General features: G+C 42.9%; 1 protein-coding gene across 2 annotated transcripts in view; it reads left to right on the top strand.

The window, feature by feature from the left end:
* Window positions 1-14,073: 14,073 nt before the first annotated feature.
* SHTN1 (shootin 1) overlaps window positions 14,074-22,536 on the top strand; it is a 75,848-nt gene continuing 67,385 nt past the window's right edge. The window contains exons 1-2 of one of the 2 annotated variants that reach the window (XM_071749507.1): window positions 14,130-14,296; window positions 17,022-17,175. In XM_071749507.1, coding sequence (XP_071605608.1) covers window positions 17,148-17,175 — 28 coding nt within the window. In that variant the 5' untranslated portion in view covers window positions 14,130-14,296; window positions 17,022-17,147. Of the gene's footprint in view, window positions 14,297-17,021; window positions 17,176-22,536 lie in introns of both variants that reach the window. The other variant, XM_071749506.1, reaches the window with a different exon arrangement.

Here is a 22,536-nt window from a genome sequence, read left to right as displayed (position 1 = left end):
ATAAGAGGGACTGTGGCCATTGCATCACTCTGCCTCCCATTCCTTTATGGCTCAGAGTCAAAGGCAGAGTGGGTATTAAGTTTGAGGGTATCTCGTATCAGAAAACCTAACACAACAGCATCAATGTACAACACCTCCTCACACCATATTCCTTCTGTCACTGCCCATCTCCAGGTTATTCAGATGGTGCAGAGGTCTTCTCCAGGACATCCCTGCCCTGTTTCTCCTACCCTTCTCTTCGGCAAAGCCAAACTCTGTGGCCAAGAGGTCTCCTGGCCACCACTGGGGTCCCTGGCAGGTTTTTTAGAGCTGCCACAAGGTGGTGAGGTGCTACAGCTTCCCAAATAAAATAATAGTCAGTAAGGTGTTTTTTTTTTGTTAAGGTATCCAAAATCAGTGGCAGCGGAACTGCTGAAACCATCCCACAATGTGGCTTTAACCAGAAACTTGTAGCTGAATTGTTTAGTCCAAATCATTAAATTTTTTGTCAATGCTATGAACAAAATCAAACCAGTCCTTACAGTGACATTTCACTGGCATTAAACCTGCTCTACAGTTAGTCTGAGATGTTTCACAGTAGGTACAGAACTGTCTTGATTCCCATGCTTTTGTGTATAAATATATAGTGCTGTATCTTTGCAAGGAGTATCCAAAAATCAGTAAATTATAGTTTGCTTGTTTTTTTACTTGTTTGTTTTTTTAAATTATTCTGTGTCCCTCTAATTGACAGTCCCCGAGCACAACCCACTTGATAGATGTGTTCACATACACAACCCATCAACCAAACCATTTTCAGTGTCTGTAGCTTTGGCATTACATGTAAGATCATTCACTGAATGGTTTAAAGACTGATTTTTGTCATTTTTCAGTGGCATTAGGCACCAGCACAGTCCATGGGTGTCAACACCTTGGGACTGAGACCTTAAATGAAAACAAACAAGCAAAGAAACATTGCCTCTTCAGTTTCTTTCTTTGAAGTGCCATGTTTTTAAATCAAAGCTACCCTATTCTGTGTGAAATCCTCTACAGAATTTCAGCTCAGGAATGCAAAAGCAGGATTATTATTTTATTTTTTTTTTAAGTGTATCAGCTGGATTTCTGCATTTCTTTAAGTGGCTTATATTGGAGAACAGTCTGATCTGGTGCTCTGGCACCTTTTTCTCTAATGTTTTGTTGAGCACTGCTGGGTACAGCCTGGTATGATTCAGAGTTTAATACTCGACCCCTCACCTATGGAAGTGCAGGAAAAGGCACCCTAAGGGAGCTTTGGTGTGTGTGGTGCAGCAGGCAGTGGTCTGTGTGATGCCAAACACAGGGTGACACACAAGGAGTGTTGGTTGAACACCTCCTGATCCCTAAAGTGTGCTCACCCACTCTTCCCAGAGCTGGAATATGGAGCCAGAAGCACTGCTTGAATTTTCTCTCAATGTCTTCGTTTCATCAAGAGGTGCCTTGTATAAGCACTGCCAATTACATCCCCATCTCCCTCCAGGGAGCAGAAGGAGGATAGAATCAGGCTGGGTGTTTGCTTTGGCTTCTAGTATGAAGTGGAAGTGGCTACCATAGCAATGTGAAACAGATTTTAATATTTCCTGGGTTTTAGCAGATAATCAACAAAGGCAAACGTTGCTGCATCATATCCAAGGCAGTGTGGGGAGCTGATGAAAACAGGAGATGGAAGCATCCTGGATAAACCCAGTTAGAAAGATCTGCTGTAAAAATTGGGTTAGATGCTCCAAGTAGCTTGAGCCTCACTTAGGTAACAGCTTTTCTGTCCTGCAGGGCAGGGATGCTGTTCAGAAGCCACAGATATGAGCCTGAATGAGACGTGAGGTCAAGAGTCCAGCACAAATGAGATCACAAGCATCTCATTTTGAGTCTCTTGGCTGAATGCATTTGGTGGGGGGAAATAAATACAAGATGGCTATGCTGAAGGCTGCAGTGCCACTGCCACATTACTCGGATGAGCAGTTTGCAGAATTTCTCTGCTCCTTTCTACCTTTTCTCCTTGGGAATAGTGTTCTCCATGAACCTTTTGGGTTGTTAATGCTCATCATCATCTAAATTGCTTTTTGTCTTTCAGTTATCTCTGCCTCTTTTCATAGGCTGTGTTCATAGGAACGTCTTCCAGGGAGAGAAAAATTATGATTAACCCTTCTTTTGCCTTTCCATCATCTTTTGATTTTAATGAGACAAGAAAGGCAAAAAATCTGAGACATCTGTTGTTTCTTTCAGCCATTTCCACAGAGACATTAGATAGCATTTCAAGCACTCAACTGACAAAACAACTCACCTTGTGAGAACACTCTGACTTATTAGATTGTTGCATTGCTCTAGTTTTGCACAATGTAGTGAATAACCTTTTCTTTAAAACTTCCATTTTCCCCCCATTAAAGCAGCATTTTCACATAGTGTTATGAAATTTTATTATATATGAGTAAACATATACTTGATATGTGGAACATGAAGGAAGTGAGTGTAAAAGGATGCAATTAATACCCCCCAAATAATCTTCCGATTGGATCCAGAGATGTGGTTAATGCATAATTTGCCATATATTTTAACTAATCTGCCTTAATGTAGACTCACTATACAAAGAAAAAGCACTGGCAAGGTGAGGATATGATATATATTACATCTGGCAATGGATATAGTGAGAAGATTATCTATATTATTATTGGTGATGGAAACAGCATATATTGTCATCCAATGACGAGAAAAAACTTGACTTTGCTAAAATGGTGTGAACCAAGAAAACATTTAAAGCCAAGGTGGTTACTGAAAACTGATTTAAGACTGACAAGCAGGATTTTTACCCTGATATTCACTCTAAGGAATTCCTGTATGGCCTGGTATGTTAGGGAAGACACAGAGGAGAGGTCTCCACTCCCTGGGGCCTGGCTGGGTGACCACTGGGAATGTGCTGCCCCACAAGGTCCTGCTCCATTTTCTCTGCCTGTGGTTCTCAGTTTTGTGGGAACTCACAAATTTAAAAGGCCACATAACACTGAGAAACTACAGGGCCAACCCTGGCTTCAGCTGACCCACACACTGAGCTCCTTGGGGTGGCCAAGGGCTCGCAGGAATGAGCTGCTCTGCATCATCTCCAAGAGCAGGGAATCCTCTTAAATGTTAACAACTGCTTTGGAACAAGTTCAGACCAAGTAAAACTCCACTGTGATCAGTGTTTCCTTCCTGCTGAACAGCCCTTTGTGAACTTCTTAGGGTGTCTAGTGTAAAGTTCACTACACAATTTCTTTATCTGTTTATTGTATTGCCATTAACAGCCTTTGGGGGAGCTGGGGGAGCTGCTCTGTGGTACTGCACATCAGCAAAATAAAGTGTTGCAAAGGTTGTATCTCTTTCTTACCTGGTGATGAAGAGTTGGGCAAGTGGGAGAAAGTCTGGTTGAGGTTTTTATGGGAGTAAATTTGCTCCCACCTTGGTCCCTTTACTTCTGCTTTGTTGAAGGACTTCCAGAAATTCTGGTTAACCTGGTGAGAATCCTTATGGCAACTCAAGGTTGACTCTGTCCCTAAATTCTTACAAAGAGCCCAGTTTTCTACTGGCATGAATTGATAGAGCTCCAGAGCATTCAATAATGCCATGGTGATTTTTAGCAGCAAAATACCTGGCATAATTACCTTAATGTAGCAAGTATGGTCAAGTGGTGCAATGTAATCCAACACCATCCAAAAGAATGTGGCAGCTTTGTTTTGCAAGAAGGGTGTAGAAGGTCTTGTTGGAAGGAGAGTCCAAATGCCTTTTAATTCAAGGAACCAGCATCTGACCCTAATTATGAAGGGAAAGTGAAGGGGATGCAAGCACCAGAAAACGGGAAAGCCTGCAAGGGGAACAAAGCATCAACTGCTGTTGAGCTGGATGCAAAGTTCAGCTGAGAGAGAGAGAGACAAAGTGGCTCCAGTTGCACATAAATACTTGATGGGAAGTGTGCCGAGGAAGCAGGGCAATGGGTTATTTCTCATATGCTGCAAAATTGCTTAATGTAAGTGAAATGAATTGCCCTTCTTGTAGAAATTAATTATGAAGGCAACTTTACAGAGCAGCGTAATAAAGATGTAGGCAAAATAACAGTGGCATTGAATTCAAAAGCTATGCATAATGAATGGTCTGTTAACATGCCTATGATCAGTACCAAGAGACCTTGACTACTGTATAATAACATATTTAAGTTTCTAACTAACTGATTTTATTATTTAGTTTGACATGAAGTTAGTTGTTTATCAAAGAACAAGGTCTAAAATAGCACTGCCAGCTCCAGGAATAACTTTTTATCTTCAGTGACACTTCATTAGATTTCAGCATGTTCTCTCCCTAAGATTTCTCCCATAATAAACACTTTTCCACATCAAAATCTGATTATGTTTCTGTTTCATAATGAAATTATGAGCACGGAGATACTTGATCCTACATAGTTGAGGTTTATTTTTTTTTCATGCAATCTGATAGATCATCTCTTCCTCCTAGAAAAAAAAAAAAAAACAAAGCTATCTTTGCTGTTGTCATTTATTATATGTAACACACTGTAACAGTTTAAAGATATCAGAGTAGGGACTATTGGGAGTAAATGCTGTTGAAGTATTTTCAGATGAGCAATAGAGCAATATGCAGACCAGGCGCCTGCTAACAGGTAATTTATGAAATTTCCAGAGTGCTGATAAGGCTGTGGAGGAACTCTTCTTGTAGTAGGAAACATCAGATTTTCTTTCAAGCAGATAAATTCACATGCAGTAGTAGCAGCTCATCTCTTCTCTTTGCAGAGTACCACTGAAGAGAGGCTGGAAGCAAAGGAGGTCTCATATTTTGCTGGTAGGGACATAGTGAGGCACTCTTTAACTATTTTTTATATCTAAATATTTGTCCTTATACCTGTTGGCAGGTGTTCATATCTCAGTGGGTGAAACCCACCACCTGTCTGTGCTTGCAGACAGAGGAAACACCTTTTTCAACCAAATTATTACAAGGTGAGCATCCATAAAGTATGATGTGCTGCTATGAAGGGTGGATAGATATAATTTGCCTACTTATATAGTTGCAAATCTAATATTCAGAGTTTTTAATTATGGTATAATTAGAGCATTTTAAAACACCATGCTAAATACTTAATCTTCTGATTTATCCTCCAATAATTTTGTGCTTTTTCTGTGCAGATAGAAACATTTGCCATGCTAGATGGGGATAACTGGCGAAGATCATGCCAGTGTCTCTAATCAAATGGTTAAGTTTTCCCACTGAGTACATATTATCTGAGTTTTTTATTTTTAATCATACTTATGCTTCAGTTTGAATGTGTGTTGATTAGTTCATTGTCACTGTAGGAAAACAAGGGGAGCTTATATTATGCCAGTCACTATTCAGCACTGATTGGTCTGATGGAAAAATATACGTTGCCTCAGCAGATAAGCTGCTTAGCTGTATTCATTGTGTTAATTACATACTCAAACATTTCATTTTTTATGGAGTTTATTGATAGTTCTTTATCTGTATGGTGATTATATGGTTTATTCCTCTTTGTCCCCCTCTTTCCCCTCCCTCAAAATATGTCTGGTGAACACCTGGCTGTGGTCATGTCCTGAGGGCAACTTCAGCCCATAGTCACAGTGGTTTCCTGAAGGTTGCTCTCCTCAGCAGGAGGGTGGTGAATCCTCAAGGGTCAATTTAGGCTTTGCAGGCAGTGCTGGATGCCACTGCTTCAGAAGAGAAGCCAGGGGAGATCCACTGCTCTCTTTTTTGCCATTTGTTGTTGGGGATGTTGGGGTTTTATTTACAAATGAGAAGTAAAATTAATGTGTCCATTAAAAAGTCCAGGTAAACTTAGGGGTAGGAATATGCACATTCTACCATGGATAACAACTACAAGTTTCTGACTGCTGTACCTATTTGATAAGGCACCACACCTTTCACTCCTGCATGCACAGTTATGTGAGGTGTTCTTCTAAATAGCTAATTTATGAGAAAAAAAATTAAATCTATAAGTATGAATAGATAAAGCTCACAATCTACTGTCTCTTGATGATTCCAGTACAAAATGACTCATTCACAAGATAACTGTACCCAGCTCCTTACTCTTCACCCTAAATTCTATAAATTTACGAGTTATGTGAGTAATCACTGGCATTTGCTTCATTTGTCATTTTGTGATATTTTCAACTTGCAGAGTCCATCTGTGTGATTATTTGTCAAAGTCCCATCCAAGAGGAGAAGACAAATAAAGCATCTTCTTAACTATGGGGAAAAAATTGCAAAGAATATATGCAAGATAATTATTAGTAAGATTCTGCACAGGTACAACAGTCTGAGTTACACATCTGTGTTGGGAACTGTTCATTTTCATTATGTTCATGATTATGTTTATAACATAATGTTCAAGCATTAGTGCAAACAACAGGAGGTGTGTCCTACAGCTCACTAAAATCAGTCCCAAGAGAAAACAAAGAAAGTTAAACCTCTCCATAGTTTTCTTTATCTTAATAATTGTCTATATAATTATCCTGTTTCATACAGTTGATGGCAACTGTGAAATTGGGAATATCAGCCAGAGTGAGACTCATTGCAGCTCTGAGTTCTTTGTTCTTCTCTTACTTTCTGATCTGGACCCAGCTGCACAGTTCCCTTCATGCTGACTTCTCTGAGTATCTTCCTCAGCATTTATTCTGCAGGAATTACAAGGGAATGTCTCCAGAGCAAAGGATACAGTGAAAACAGTGATTCCTTTAATTTTAAATGAGCTATTTTAATAACTCATTAAAACTATGAACCTTATTCTTGTTCCACCCTGTGCACTGGTTGTTTAGCTGCAGATTTGTTTTGATGGAGATGGATGTGATATTTTATAAAGACTTCTTGTATGACTGAAGCTCCCCTAATATGAAATATTGATCTTAGGCAAATTCTGAATGCTTTATGTGCATTTTTTTTCCCCTTTAACTTTTATTAACCTTTATTATCTTTGTTTGCAAGGGCACTGGAAACTTCTTCTCATAACAAGTTCAGGAATATTATAGATGTTTAAGCAAGTAATGTAAGCAAATAAAAATCTAACATGTAAACAAATATTTTTATTGTCTGTCTGCACACAGCTTGAACAGGCAGGGGCAGCCCTGGTGAAAAGATATGCATTTATTTATATTAAATACATCACGAGTACAAACAAATCAGTGAAGAGCTGCAGCTGGCAAAATTAAAATTTGGAAAAATTCCCAAGTTAGTGAGGAAACCCCTCCTGAAATGTTATCAAAAACTGATTGCTGCAGGGAGAAATTATGAGCAATGAAGGTCCCAAACTATCTTGTGATTAGGAGAGTACAGGTATGGCCACATGAAAAAAAAAGTCTTCTGGGAATGGCATCATCATTTCAAAAGTACCTGGCTCTTTGGCACTGTCCCTCCTATTGCACAAACATCAGACCTACTCTGTTCTTAAATTAGCAGACTTGGGGACAGGCTTGTGACCAGTCTGTTTGCAAGAGCTTGCTGCTATCTTGCTTATCACCTGCTCTTTCACTTCCATATTGGCTGCAACTCACCTTCTGGAAATTCCATGGAATAAACCACAGTCTGCATTATGTGGCTTGTGTTTAAGATAAATACTGTTGCTCAGGGATGCTGCTCTGGGTGGTGTGCCCAGGCTGTGACCCTTTGCTTATTGGTGCTTCTTTTCATCCACTCCAGGAGCTGCAGAGCCATGGCCAGATTCCATTTCCACAGGAGAGCTCCACAGCTCAGGGAGCAGCAGATGCAAAGAACAAAAACCTGTCCTGCTGCAAGGAGGGCAACAACAACAACAAAGGGTTTTGAACAAATGGGTCAGAGTGTTATTTCCAATAGAGCTTATAAACATAATCATCTGTGAACAACAGGAGGTGGGGGCAGAGAGATGGAAGACTGAATCATCAGTCAAACACAGGCTCTGCAAAGCCTTCCAAATATCTGGTTTGGATTGCTGTGACGAGACATTCTGCAGGGAAGAGGTACGGCTCTTCAGTTCTAGTTTTCTCTCCTATCCTTCTTAGTCAGCTCCTGGGTGGATGTGAACATGCCTGGATGTTAAAAATTGCCCTCAAAATGTTGGAAAGGTTGGAGGGGAGGCCTCTTATGAAGTTATCAGGAGGGCAGGCTCTCACAGGTCACACAGACCTGTGAGAAACTTAAGATTTCTTCCCTCTTCTTTGTAGCCTATTCCAGTGCTTCCACTTATTAAAAAAACCTTTTTTAATACCTAACCTCTTACAGCTTAAACCCTGTGTTAATCCTCCAACTCAAAGAGAACAGCTTTTTTAAAACTTTGTGATAGTCTTTAATCAATATCAAGACCGTAATTATTCTTTCCCTGGGTTTTCTTTACAGGAATCAACCCTTTTTTCTCTTCTTGCAGTCCCAGGCTACATTTAGAACAGGGATGGAGCCCCGCTTGACCTTCTTTTCACAAACAGAGAGGGGCTGGTGAGAGATGTAGTGGTCAGTGGACGCCTGGGACTCAGCGATCATGAAATAATAGAGTTTTCAATATTCAGGGATACAAGGAGGGTCATCAACAAAACCTCTACGTTGGACTTCTGGAGGGCAGATTCTGGCCTATTCAGAAGACTAGTCCAGAGTATACCCTGGGATACAGCCCTTGAAAACAAAGGGGTCCAGGAGGGATGGACCTACTTCAAGGAGCAAGTTTTGAAAGCACAGGAGCAGCTGTCCCAGTGTGCCGAAAGGCGAGCCGGCAGGGAAGATGACCGGTCTGGCTGAACTGGGAGACTCTGAAAGAAATCAGGGTTAAAAAGAGGGCCTACCAATTATGGAAAAAAGGGCTAACTACTCAGGAGGAATTTAGGAATATAGTTAGGTTGTGTAGAAAGAAAATTAGAGAGACAAAGGCACAACTTGAACTGAATCTCACCACCTCTGTGAAGGATAACAAAAAGTCCTTCTACAGATACACCAGTGGCAAAAGGAGAGGCAAGGAAAACACCCATTCTTTACTGGACATGGGTGGGAATATAGTTGTCAAAGATGAAGAAAAGGCTGAGGTATTTAACACCTTCTTTGCCTCAGTTTTCAACAGAAAGACAGGTTATCCTGAGGACAGATGGCTTCTGGAGCTTATAGAAGGTGACAAGAGTCTAAACAGCCCCCCTGTAATCGAGAAGGAAACAGTCAGTGACCTAATGAACTGCTTGGATCCTCACAAGTCTATGGGACCGGATGGGATCCACCCAAGGGTGATGATGAGAGAGGTGGCAGAAGAGCTCGCCAAGCCTCTATCATCTACCAACAGTCCTGGCTCACTGGGGACATCCCAGACGACTGGAAGTTGGTGAATGTCACACCAATCCACAAAAAGGGCCGGAAGGAGAACCCGGAAAACTCCAGGCCCGTCAGCCTGACCTCAGTGCCTGGCAGGGTTATGGAACAGATCATCCTCAGTGCAATCACACAGCACCTGCAGGATGGGCAAGGGATCAGACCCAGCCAGCAAGGGTTTAGGAAGGGCAGGTCCTGTCTGACCAACCTGATCTCCTTTTATGATCGGGTGACCCGCCTGGTGGATGAGGGGAAGGCTGTGGATGTGGTCTACCTGGACTTCAGCAAGGCCTTTGGCACCATCTCCCACAGCATCCTCCTGAAAAAGCTGTCAGCCCACAGGAGCACCCTGTGCTGGGTTAGGAACTGGCTGGAGGGCTGGGCCCAGAGAGTGGTGCTGAACAGGGCTGCATCCAGTTGGAGGCCGGTCACCAGTGGTGTCCCCCAGGGATCGGTGTTGGGCCCGGTTCTGTTTAATATCTTTATTGACAATTTAGATGAGGGGATTGAGTCCACCATCAGCAAATTTGCAGATGACACTAAGCTGGGGGGAAGTGTCGATTCGCTGGAAGGCAGGAGGGCTCTGCAGAGGGACCTGGACAGACTGGAAAGTTGGGCTGATTCCAATGGGATGAGGTTCAACACGGCCAAGTGCCGGGTCCTGCACTTTGGCCACAACAACCCCATGGGGAGCTCCAGGCTGGGCACAGAGTGGCTGAAAGCAGCCAGGCAGAGAGGGACCTGGGGGTTTGGATTGACAGGAAGCTGAACATGAGCCAGCAGTGTGCCCAGGTAGCCAAGAAGGCCAATGGCATCCTGGCCTGTATCAGGAACAGCGTGGCCAGCAGGTCCAAGGAAGTGATTCTGCCCCTGTACTCAGCTCTGGTGAGGCCACACCTTGAGTCCTATGTCCAGTTCTGGGCCCCTCAGTTCAGGAAGGAGATTGAGGTCCTGGAGCAGGTCCAAAGGAGGGCAACCAGGCTGGTGAAGGGACTTGAGCACAGATCTTATGAGGAGAGGCTGAGGGAGCTGGGGCTGTTCAGCCTGGAGAAGAGGAGGCTCAGAGGAGACCTCATCACTCTCTACAACTCCCTGAAAGGAGGTTGGAGCCACGGGGGGGTTGGTCTCTTTTCCCAGGCAACTCTCAGCAAGACAAGAGGGCACAAGAGGTCTCAAGTTGTGCCGGGGGAGATTTAGGTTGGACATTAGAAAGAATTTCTTTACCGAGAGGGTGATCAAGCATTGGAACGGGCTGCCCAGGGAAGTGGTAGATTCTCCATCCCTGGAGATATTTAAAAAGAGCCTGGATGTAGCACTCAGTGCCATGGGCTGGGAACTGCAGAGGGAGTGGATCAAGGGTTGGACTTGATGATCTCTGAGGTCCCTTCCAATCCAGCCAGTTCTATGATTCTATGATCACAGGCTCTCTGCAGACTCTTCCCAACTGGGCTGTGTTTTGATTTGATGAGTGGTAACAGGAGCTGGGATCCTCTTCTGCCTGGTGTCCATCCAGAGCCAAGCACTGCAGGAAGAACCCTCAGAGTATCTTAAGCATTTATACTCCAGATTTTGTCTTTTTTCACAGCCCCATATTGCCTTAATTTACTCAACCTTCCAGAAATGATGCACTTACTGAACTGACTGCATTTGATTATCACCCTTTCTGTGTAGCATAACAGAGCATTGTGTAGAATGATCCCAACTGAAAGCACTGCTTCACTTGGCCAAGAGATGAATTTCAATCCCACTTTCCACAGTGCTTCTAGCCTTCCCCATCATGCCTTTTTTTCATTTTCCTGAGAAATATAATTTGTGATTCTTGAAACTTTTCGCGGCCTGTGACAAAGCTATGACAGGTTTTAGAACAGGCACACATGGGTGGAACCTAAAAGTATGGTGAATTCTTCCAAATTTTCATCTCCAAAAGGAAACAGATTATCCATGACATGTCATGCCCAGTAGAAAGTGACTAAACCCTTTATTTTTTTCCCAGCACTGGTACTGACTGTGTACTGGACAAGTTTTCAGGCACCTTTATTCTTAGCTTTCCCATTTAACAAAGAAGAAATAGTATTCTTGAAATGCTACCAATAGAAACTGGTTATATTATATATGTTAAAGGTACAATGTTGTTTTTCTTGGATAGAGGAAGTAATTGCTATGCAGTCCCAGTTTAAACATAGTGAAATCCCACACTGGATGCTTGCATAGCCTGCTCAAGCCGTTTATGATCTTAATGGTTTATGGCATTGATTATCAAACCACAATGTAGACATTTTATTAGATAGAAAGAGACATTATGGACTAACTCTTATTTTAAAAAAACCTCTGAAACAATGAACTGAATTCATGACCCAGGGAAACATTTCTGGGGATGTTAAATGCTTCAAGCAGAAGGGAACCATTAGCAAATTTAATAATGAAGGAAATTTTTCTGCTGTTAACTCAGAAAAAAGGAAAGCAACACCTGATTAATGATTGATTAATACATATGAAGAACAATGTTGAGGTGGATCCCATCCTATTGCAACCCAAGGGTCTGGGACAGGAACATCCCTATTTTCAGTGTTTACTTTTCAGGGTATTGTAACTTGATGTAGGTCTAAGTGAATAACAACAATAAGAACAAAGATGAAACTGCAATATTGAAATTACGGAATTCTTTTGACAGAGCCGTAATACTTTAATCTGAATAAATAAATAAAATAATGGAAGAATCATTTTACTCCTACTACAGATAACACAGAGATTTTTTTTGCTGTGTCCTGACTGCATAGGACAGACAGAACACTGTTGCAAGACAAAGATGTTTTGGCATGGTGCAGGGGTGAACAACTCTAAAATGACTTTTGCAAACCCTGCTGTTATGCTGCACAAAAGAAAATAGTTTGGAAAGAGAGGGAGGTGATAACAGCAATGGGAAGAGGGGCTTGGTATGAGAGCTGTGGCTGAAGAGAAGCCAATGGGCAGCCCAAGAAAGAACACCAAAAAGTAAGATACTTGCAAAAGGGCTCTGATTAAAAGTGGAGGGTATTTGAAACTGAGGTCAGAGAAGAGCTCCAATGACCTAAATAAGACCTCTGTGTTCCTTCAAATGGAGGCATTTATTGCAGTGTGAGTTTATTTGTAGTTTTTACCCAGCTTCTGGTTACAGACAGATTCTGGTTGACTCTTTTCTGCTAGGCTGAAAAGCCCTCAGGTATTGAAGAGTTTATCTAGTGTATTTAAAATAAACTTTTTTTTCCTTTTTGCTCACTTAAAAAGATAAAGGGGTTGAGACTTCTCGTTGCAAAGCACTCTCCTCAAATCTTAGGTGATTTTTTTTCTCTTGCAGTTTCTCCACAAATGTCATTGTACAGTCTTTTCAAGCACTGGACACAGTAACTTTATTTTGGTGTTGTCTATGTCATAGAAGAATTTTTTCCCTGCTGCCAGTGTCCATCCCATTTGGATGCCGTGCCTTACTGGCAGCACACAGGTTTGAACACATTACCTCCCACTTCCTCTACAGAGCCTTTGTTTTCCAAGATAATTTGCCATTATCTCCACCTCTAGGAGTATGAATATATAACTTTGCATATGGTGCAGTTAGATGGGGTTTGTGCTGATGAGTTCCAAACAAGCTGACTAGATTATGAACTTCCCAGCCTGGCCTCCTTTGCCTCACATGAGCATACCTGGCTGAGAAGACACCACTCAAGCTCACATGGACCTCCTGGCTTTTTTCCAGGAAGTTTCCATGTGTTATTAACCACCTCTAGGACCGCTCATACTGTAAGGCTTCAATATGGAGTCTTTCCATGTTTTAAAGACTGACTTAGTTGAGATGACTGGAGTATAGAGTCTGGGAGAGTCTGAGTAACTCTTTGCACTGAGTTGTTTGGTTTTTTTCTTTCCCAGATACTTCTAACTACTGCTGCCAAGCCTGTGGCAATGCTGTTTTCTGACCTGCCTGCCACAGTGAGCCATGGGTGTTTGCCAAAGGAGGGAGGAATGGGTATGGATTAAACCTTTGCCCATGCAAATCTGAAGATAGCTGCTACTGAAGCTCCAGGAAAACAGAGGCAGAAACAAATCTTTCAGTGCACTCAGTGGGAATAAGCCAGGTGGGGGTAACCATTTTTATAGGGAGACCATCTCCAGATCCCCTGCTTTTTCACCCAGTATGCATCCAAGAAGAACAAACATGGAGAGGTCCCTGTCAAAGTCCTCTGTCCTGGTGTTGTTCCAAAGTTGCTGAACACCAGAGCTGGCACACAGCTCCTTCCCTCACATCCTCACAAACAGCAGTGCAACCATCCAATTCTTTTTTTCTTTTTAAGAAAAAACAAACCCAACTTTCAGCTGTCTCCATACTCTAATAGCAACTCTATGGATTCTATGGAGCTGTCCTCTGGGCAGTGGACTCAGCCTGGAGTGGAAACCTGCCCTATGCAAACCCTATCAAAGACCTCATTAAAAACCCACGCACCTTTCCCGGGGGAATCAGGTGCATCCCGTGGGAGACCCTGCCGGGGGTCTGGATGCTCGTGGCCTCCCTGTACCTCTGCAGTCTTTGCCCAAGCCATGGTGGCACCGAGGACCTACCCCTCCTTTTTTCCCCGCTAACATCCCGAGCAGCCCAAAGAGCGGTCACTGGGGAGGAAGGGGGTGGGGGAAAGAAAGGCGGTGGCCGTGCGGGAGTTGTGAGCTCCCGCCCGCCGGTGCCCGCCCGGGGCTTAGGTACCTCCGTGCCCGCACCCTCGCACATGCTCACTGGGGCGCCGCGGGAGTCTGGGCATGTGCAGAGCGGGGCCGGGCCGATCGCCGCGCCCGCCGCGCCCCGGGGCTTCGGGAGCTGCCTCCGCCCGCCCTCTGCCAGGTGTGTAGGCGCCTTAGGTGAGGCGGAGAGGGGGAGCCGCTGGCCGGCGGCGGAGGGGCAGGATGAACAGCTCCGACGAAGAGAAGCAGCTGGAGCTCCTCGCCAGCCTGAAGGATCAAGGTAAAGGCGGGGGGGCGCCGACACCGCAGGGAGCCGTTCCCCCTGCTCCGCTGCCGCCGCTGCGGGCACGGGTTCGGCCGACGGCAGCGCGGCCACCGTGGGGCGGTGTGAGGCGAGGGCTGAGCGCGGGGGGACGGGGCGCGGCAGGGCGGGCGCGGCCTGCGCCGGGGGCGGCTGCGGCCTGGGCGTCCCCCGGCCCGCCCATAAGGCCCCCTGTGCTTCCCAGGCCCCTTTCTCTGTCCACGGGAAAAAAAAATATATATAAAAAAAGGCAAAGCACAGCCTTGACAAAATAAATCAGGGGAGGGAAACGTTTCTGCTCTTGGGTTTGTTGGTGCCCTCCCCGCCTGCTTCGTTCCCCCACAGGTGCTCTCGGCTGAAGCGGGGTGAGGGGGGGCGTCGTCGGGGTGGGTTGGGGTGAGGGCAGGGGGCTGAGGGGCCCCCGGGCTGTCCCTGCTGTCACCCTGACCCCTTCATCTCGGGGTTCAGGCCATCCCATGTGCCGGTAGCCCTGCGAGGCTCTCCCCATCCCCTGGTCAGTGTCACCGGCCCCAGGGGGTGACAGTCGGGAAAAAAGAGACTCAGGGTCTCTCTGTGGAGCTTCGCTTTATTTGAGGTGCTTGGCTGGGACCTGGCACCACGTCCTGTCTCCTGCTCTGCGTTTCGGGATCCATCCCATGCTAACCCAGCCAACCCATCGGGCACTCTCCATCCTGTGAAATTCCTGCTGATAGCTCCGGGCTCGCCCTGATAGCGCCTGGAGTTTCTGCAGAGCCTTTGTAGTTTCAATGTAAATGAAAGGAAGCGTTTGGTCAGGGTTGGTTTTGATTCCCCGTGTGAGTCACTCTGGGGGCTTTCTGTAGAAAAATCCCGGTGCTTCTGTTTTGTAGATGATCAGGAGCGTGTGGTTTGGTTTCCTAATGGTTTCCTGTAGTATTTCATCTTCTGTAAGAAGGGGCAGGGAACCGAATTGGATGACATGCTCAAAAGGCAGCCTGCCTCCAAAGTCAGTCCATCCCCATGCCAGGTTGGGCCAGCAAAGTTTCTCCCTCATCTGGTTAAGCAGATAGACAGCACCTGAAGAACCAGCTTTCTCCCTCATCTGGTTAAGCAGATAGACAGCACCTGAAGAACCAGCGTTAGCAGCCATTGGGTTTGGGGACATCAAGGGATTGATTGGTGTCTCTCCTGTCTCCCAGCTCTCTGAGCAGTAGGTGCAGAGCATCAGTGATGTAATTAGCAGCTGTTAATTTCCACAGTTGCATTCCTTTGGTCTCCCTGGGGCCTGGGAGGAGCTGTTTGGAGAGACTTGTTGGACAAAGTGGTGTGAAAGAATGAGATTATTGGGTCTGTGATCTGTTACTTATTCTGACCATAAATGCACTCGGTCACCTTCGGTGTATGGTGTAAGTTTTTCTTAACCAAATTTCAGCTGGATATTTGTGACCTGCTTTGGCACTTGTTTTGTAGCTGTTCCTGTGCACTCAGCACTGTAAATTCATTATCGTTGGCTGCACTCAGTGTGTTCTGACTTGCAAGGATTTCAATGGGTACAAAATTAATTATAATCTTACAGCTTTTTTTTTTTTTTTTTTTTTTTCCTTACAGTGTTTGGATAATATGGGACCAAAAAATAAGGCTAATAAGCTGTTTTTTTGTTGACAGACTGCTTCCCTCCAGTCCTGTTGGCTCCAGCAGAGTTGTCTGTGCCAAAATGACATTTGCTAAAATGACAGTAATCAGTTGCAAAAAAAAAAAAAAGCAAGTTCGGGTTCTTCTTTAGAGAAATCCTGTCCTCTTTAAATTGGCTAGACTCGGGACTTCTGTTCCCATATCTGGAACTCTTCTGCGCCAGTGGACTGAGTATTCTTTAATGTCTAATGAGAATTTATGGACTGCAGGAATTAGCTCAAGGAAAAGATACTGTAACTTGAGGACTGGCTGTCCCAGATCCACTTAAGCTGTGGAAATAGAAACTGTACACTGAAGGCTGTTCTGTCAGGGACAGTCCTGATGGACAGTCCTGATGGGTGTTTGTCCCCAAATGTAAGAGTGTTAGTATGTTATTGTGAGGCTACCTTTTTTTTTTTTTTTTTCTTTTGTCATTTTCTGGCTGGCAAGGAAATTTGTTTCTTTTTCATGAGTGGAAAGTTACCCAGTGGAATACTCTTTTCTGGGTGCTGTTTTGCATTTAAACCAATGCAAAATTATGGTAGCACACTGTAGTTAAGTCATGTTAACTGATAAGACAAAGTAAAGAGTCCAAGTGATAAAATGGTGATGAGATACATAAAATTATCTTAACAGTAAGGCTGTAAATATTGCTATTGTAGGTGATTTGTTTCCCTTTTATATACTGAATTGGAGTGTATAGTTTGCCTTCCATTCTTACTGACAGCAAAACAAGACTATTTGAGACACTAACAACTCTCATCAGGCAAGAAAAGAGAAAATAAATTATATTAATACTCCTCTTTACTGGCTTCAGGTGTAGATAACAGTATTACTTTGGAAGCAGAAGCAGTTGATGGCAGGACCTGCTGTCTCTGAATATTTGGGGAATGAGTGTACAAATTTCAGGAATCCTATCTTTATTGTGTTTAAAGAGACATATGGCTTCAGACTACTGCAGCATTGTGGTCTGTAGTCTGATTTGTGGAAAACACCTATTGATTTGAAAGGATTTCACAGAACATTTGTTCAGTAGCCCTGGTTTCTCCTTCAGGATGTGTTTTTTCTAATCTTGAGGAACTTGCCTGACACCAGGTGTCTAAACTGGCTGAGAAGTGATGCAAAAAGCAGAGGGGAATGCAAACAGCAGCCATGCCTGGCTGCTTGCTGCCACATTTCAATGGCTGCTTCTACTTTTCCTAAAGAAGGTCAGTAGATTGAACCTGAGGCAGGTGTTCCCCAGCTGCCCACTCAGTTCCCAGTGGCAGCTGTGACACTGACTGGTATCTGGACAAATTCTCAGGGCCCCTTGGAAGAGCCCTGAATGGCAGCAAGGACACTGAAGCTGTCTGTGTGCAAGATATGCTTATCTTTCACCCAAGCTGAATTTTCCACGTCCTGTGTGTTAGACTCAGATATCTGATACTGATCAGTCTTCTACTTGCTCCATTACCAAGTTTAAGGTGAGCACCATGAAGAAATGTTATCTCTGTACTGGTGATATTTAGGACTTGAAAGTATTGTTTGAGTTTTAATCCTGTGGATGCCTTTCTGAGATAGATAAAGCAGATCAGCTATAAATATTAGTACTACCTAACAGCACTCTTTAAGTGCTTTTTCCAGCAGTGCACATTTCTGCTCAGCTGGTCCTTGTAATTCCTCTGGGTAACCCTTAAAATTGAAACAAACCAAAATCAGGTGGGCAAAATCTTGCATTATTAATGGTTGGTTGCAGAACCTGGGGAGCTGTAGCAAACCTGACAAAAAGCTGCATTGTTACAGCAGTTAATTATCTGCCTGGAAGATTACCTGGTTTGTCTTTGGGATTATTGGCACTGCAGGCATTTTGCCCTTAAAGATACTCCTCTTCCTCTGTGGTTATTTTGTTCAGTGTAAACAGGAACCAGCAACCAAAACACCTGGAGTTACAAAGTAGGTAAAGCTACTATTCTGGTTCCACTTCCACGGTCACATTTCTGCTCACTTTGCTAAATAAATTATGTAGCTTACAACTGCTGTTAATTACACATGTACCAAACATGTTTATACTACCTGGATGTTCTTGATCAGTCTTGAAGGTCTTGTTCTGTGTCTGTTGGCTGGATTTGATGTGCTGATTTCCAGTCTCCAGTCCCAAGCACTGTGGCTCTGTATGAGATGTATTTATCTCTTTAAAAAAAAAAAAAAAAGAAGAAAGAAATAAAAAATGCCAGAAACTTTGAATAAGGTAATAACATGCATCATCTGAGGAACAGACTGCCAATCTGACAGCAGTATCTCAGAGTAGTACTTTTTAAGTATATGCTATTGACAAGCTCTTTGTGGTTTGTCAGATTTATTCTTCTTTGTGGCAGAGGGGTAATTTTTATGGCCAGAGGAATTTTTTTGTTTAAGGTAGCATATCTGGCTTGACTGCTGCATTCTCTGGAGTTAATCAGCTATATAAATTTTTTATCTTTTTTTCCCCATATACCTGTGTGTTGGTATTTGTACACAGCAGCCATCGTTCTGCAGCAGAACCCGTCCTCCTTGAAAGCTTTCTTCACTCATTAGAGCTTAAAAGTGTTTCCCACTTCAGTTTCTTGTGTTGAAGCATACCTGAAGTTTTTCAGAAACTTGCAAAGGCAAAGCCTTTGGTGTGATTTTAGAGGTTAGGCTTGATCAGCTTAGTCAGGAAGCTGTAAGGCTGCAGCATGCAAATTTGGGGTCTCTTTAAAAAAATTCTTTGTACACATTTTTACAGATTTGGGTAAAATCAAAGCACGTGGAAACAGACTGAATCAGACTTACAGTATGTGTACTTAACACTTATGTACTTAACACCTTTATGTACTTAGGCACATGATTTTTGTGTGTTTATTTTTTTAAAGAACTGTTTGGTAGTTGAATCTTGTAGGTCTGGGCTAGTGCAACTGATATGTGACCAAAGAAAAGCTTGTGTGGCTGTGTGAGGCTTCATAATGTGTTCCTATGTTCTGTCTGCCTCGAGATTGGGAGTAATTGTGTAAAGTAACTGATACAATGCCATCCTGTGCAATCACCTTTACACAAGCCCATAAGTGCTGCTTTTTAAGCTCCATCTCTCTTTGGTGTAGACTCAGGAGATGTTAAAATACTGCCCAGGCATCACTTAGAAGCAGTTTGCACCTGGGTGGTGCTGCTGAAGCCACACCATGTCCTAACACACAGATCACCTGGGTTTAGTGGAAGGGATCTTTGAGCCTAAAATGGGAAATGAGAAAAAATTAAGGCATTTTTTACTTTTGTTCTACTCTTGACAGCAATTTGAATGTCTTGTGTATGCTTTGCTTGTAGGGAGTCCTCTGCTATTTGAGAGGTGGTTTGTACAACAGACTTGGCCTGACTCTTCCTATTCCATGTAGGCTGGGATGAGGGGAGTTATAGCAGCATTCCCTCAAGAGCTTCTGGTGCAGGGTTACTATCAGGGATAGTTCTCTCTATAATGATACAAATGATATGGTATCTCTAATGATATGATCTGTACCTGCAAAAAAGCCAGGTGTTAATTTACCTCTACAAAAAAAAAAAAAAAACAAAAAAACCCAAAAAAACCCCAAACAAACGAAAAAACAAACCTAGCGAAGGGATTTTTTTTTTTTTTTTTAGCTTCTTTCATTGAAGAGCTACAGATTTCTTGTGTTGTAAGCTCTTTTTCCTGTGCCATGAAAGACATGCCTGGTGTAGTCTAGAAGAATAAGTAGTGGAATGACACTCGGTTTCCTTGACAGCTCTGCTTACTTTTTGTTTAAATAAGTAGGGTTGAAATGCTGAAGTGGCATTACTCACTGATTTGGCATGGAAGGGCTCTCAGTCTCCTTGAAGGCCACCTTGGTTTACAGTGTAAATGCTAAAGCATACACATGTAGCATTTTTGAGGTTGTTTTGTTAATTTGCATTTTTCGATGCTTTAGAAATGAGGTTGATGAATTTTTTTAAATAAAAAGAGTAGGAAAAAGTCTCACCATCTCACTCTGTGTAAATGGAGGTGTCTTTTCTGTTGTTGAGTATGAATTATAGTCATTACATACTTTTACCTTATGACCTTGTTTTACTAATAAGTGCTTTTTAGCCATAATAAGTATCTAATATATAAACCATCTAATTTAGATAATACATGTCTTCTGTTAGCAAATCCAGGTTCAGGAGGTTTGCAACTAAAAATCAAAAAACCAAGGCATAATGAAAGGAGCTTGGGTCTACAAAGTTACTACAAAGCTTAATTAACACAGCTAATGTGCATTTGCACATGTTGAGAGGAGCATCTCTGCTGCCCATCTGAGCTGAGGAGTGAGGAGATGGTGAACAAGCCTGGTGGGGTCATGAAGGAGCATGATGGGCTCACTCCTGTTAGCTATTCTGTGGATTGACTGGATTTATAGTAAGAGCAGTGTTGTCTGGAAATATGTTTTGGGTGGGTTAAGAGCTGTAACCCAAAATATTCTGTTCTTTTCTCCCCCCCCCCCCTTTTTTTTCCCAGTTTTTTTCTTAATGAGTGAAGTTGTAGTGTTGCCCTCAGACTGCATCAAGATAGGCTGATCACAGAATTGTGATTGGTATCCATTGTTTATATAATGCTGCTGTATATCAGGAATAATTCTGTTAAGGATAAACTTAAATTAGCATCAGACAGCAGCAGTGTCTCAAGAAGTGTCTGATACATATTTATTATATTTCTTCAGGATTCACTGGAGACTAAGGAGGGCAAGGTATTTTACTTAATCAATGTATGCCATAATATTGTTTCTCTGGGAAAATGATAGTTCTGGAATTTCAGTAGCACATTTAGTAAAGCATCTTTGGTTGTTTCATTCAATTTATTAGAAAGATGTCTTTATTGTAGGGTAATTTACAAACAGCATAATCTGACTGAGTCACAGTGAGATGTTTTGAGATGCTCAGGTGCCATTGAGCATAGCTAAAGGAGACAAAATGGTCCTGGCTCTCAAATAAGGTTTAGGGAAGTCCTTGTAGAACAGCACTTATGGCTTGTCAATCTGTAAATGAATGCTTATACTTCCTATTCTACCAAAGAGATTTTACAGCTAAATAATCTGCATGGGATTTGGGACATGCAAGGTGTTGTCTGTTGCTGCTGATGTTAATTGTTCTAGGGTAGTCTGTAGGCAAAGAGGTCACTGTCACCTTTATGCCTTTCAGTGCTTCAGTGAAGGTTATGTAGACTCTTGACTTTTTCTGGGATGGCCTCATAACTTCATTGTACATAAAAAAGAAAAAATATGCACCCTCACACTTCATAGTTTCTAAATAATCTGCCTTTGCCAACAACCTGATACACAGCAGAAGATGTGTAGTAATTTTAAAATTATTGCTTCTGTTTCCAGACCTGATAAAAACAGCATTCTTCATTAGGTTTAGTGTTTAATAAATCATACCTAAAAATCTGAATGATGGGATCTCTGTGGGAGCATCATCTAGAGGTTGCCAGCTATGAAGAGCAACCTTAAGACATCAGATCCTTGCTGTGCATTAGCTGTGTCCAAGGAAGAGCTCCTAGTTTTGCAACAACAGTAAGGGCACGGTGAGCAAGGTAAAAAGGCACTGAAGAAAGGTGCAGTGAGTGCAGCATGAAGTAGCTGCTGGTTTTGGTTTTGCATTCCATGAGAAAGGAGGTTTACCATCTGCAGTGAAAGAGGGAAGTGCTACACGGAACAGGCGGTTTAATTCCCAGTTTCACGCATGCAAGCCCTTACTGGGGGTTGCTGGAGCATCGTGTAAGTTTTGTATCCTTGGTTTTTGGTAGCTTGTTTTTGTGTCTGTGCCTTAAGGGCTGATGATTCAGAATCCTCTGTTCAGGTGGCATGTGAGGAAAGTTGTCAAGGGTGGGGCAAATCTGTATTTACTCTTTGCAAACATTTATAAAGTACTGAGTAACAAGCATGAGTTTGCCTTAAGGCGAGCAAATATGAGCAGTTTTCAAGTATGGAGAAGCTTTACTTGTATCTGTTGATACAATTTTAATTAATTTCTTGCATTTGGATGCTAGAAATCTTTTCACTTGTCCTAAAGGTAACAGAGAAGTGGCTTAGAAGAGTGATCAGGAGGCAAAGCTTTTATGTAACTGTGTAGGAAATATGTTGCTTGGCTTTAGGTGGCCTTTCTTAGAGCAACTGCATCAGTGTGGTTTCATCTCTGTTCATCTCCCTGTTGTTTTTTCTTTAGTATGGGAGGTGGGCAGGGGCCTCAGGGGTAGGAAAGGAGAGGCAGGGACAAAGTGAAGGGTAGTAAATATGAAAAAAAAAAAAAAAAAAAATCAACTACTAGTTAAGCTTCTAGTTTACTGTGAATTTTGTGTGCCCTTAAACTTTTTATTTTGCTGCCTTAGGTGTGTGCCTTCGTTGCCCCAACTTCTCATTTCTGTTACTCTTTCAGTGTGTCTCATATGTGCTGTTTGGCCTTTGAGACCATAGAAATTTTATTGTCACTAGACAAAAGCTGAATGCACCTCCAAACCCTAGAGAAGAAAAACCTTGCTAGAAAGGAATACTTTTCAGGCTCTAAGATGCATACTGCAAGAATAAACCAGGATG

The sequence above is a fragment of the Heliangelus exortis genome, chromosome 7 (genome assembly GCF_036169615.1).
Source record: "Heliangelus exortis chromosome 7, bHelExo1.hap1, whole genome shotgun sequence".
NCBI classification, from domain to species: Eukaryota; Metazoa; Chordata; class Aves; order Apodiformes; family Trochilidae; genus Heliangelus; species Heliangelus exortis.
This window is presented reverse-complemented; position numbering and strand designations above follow the sequence as displayed.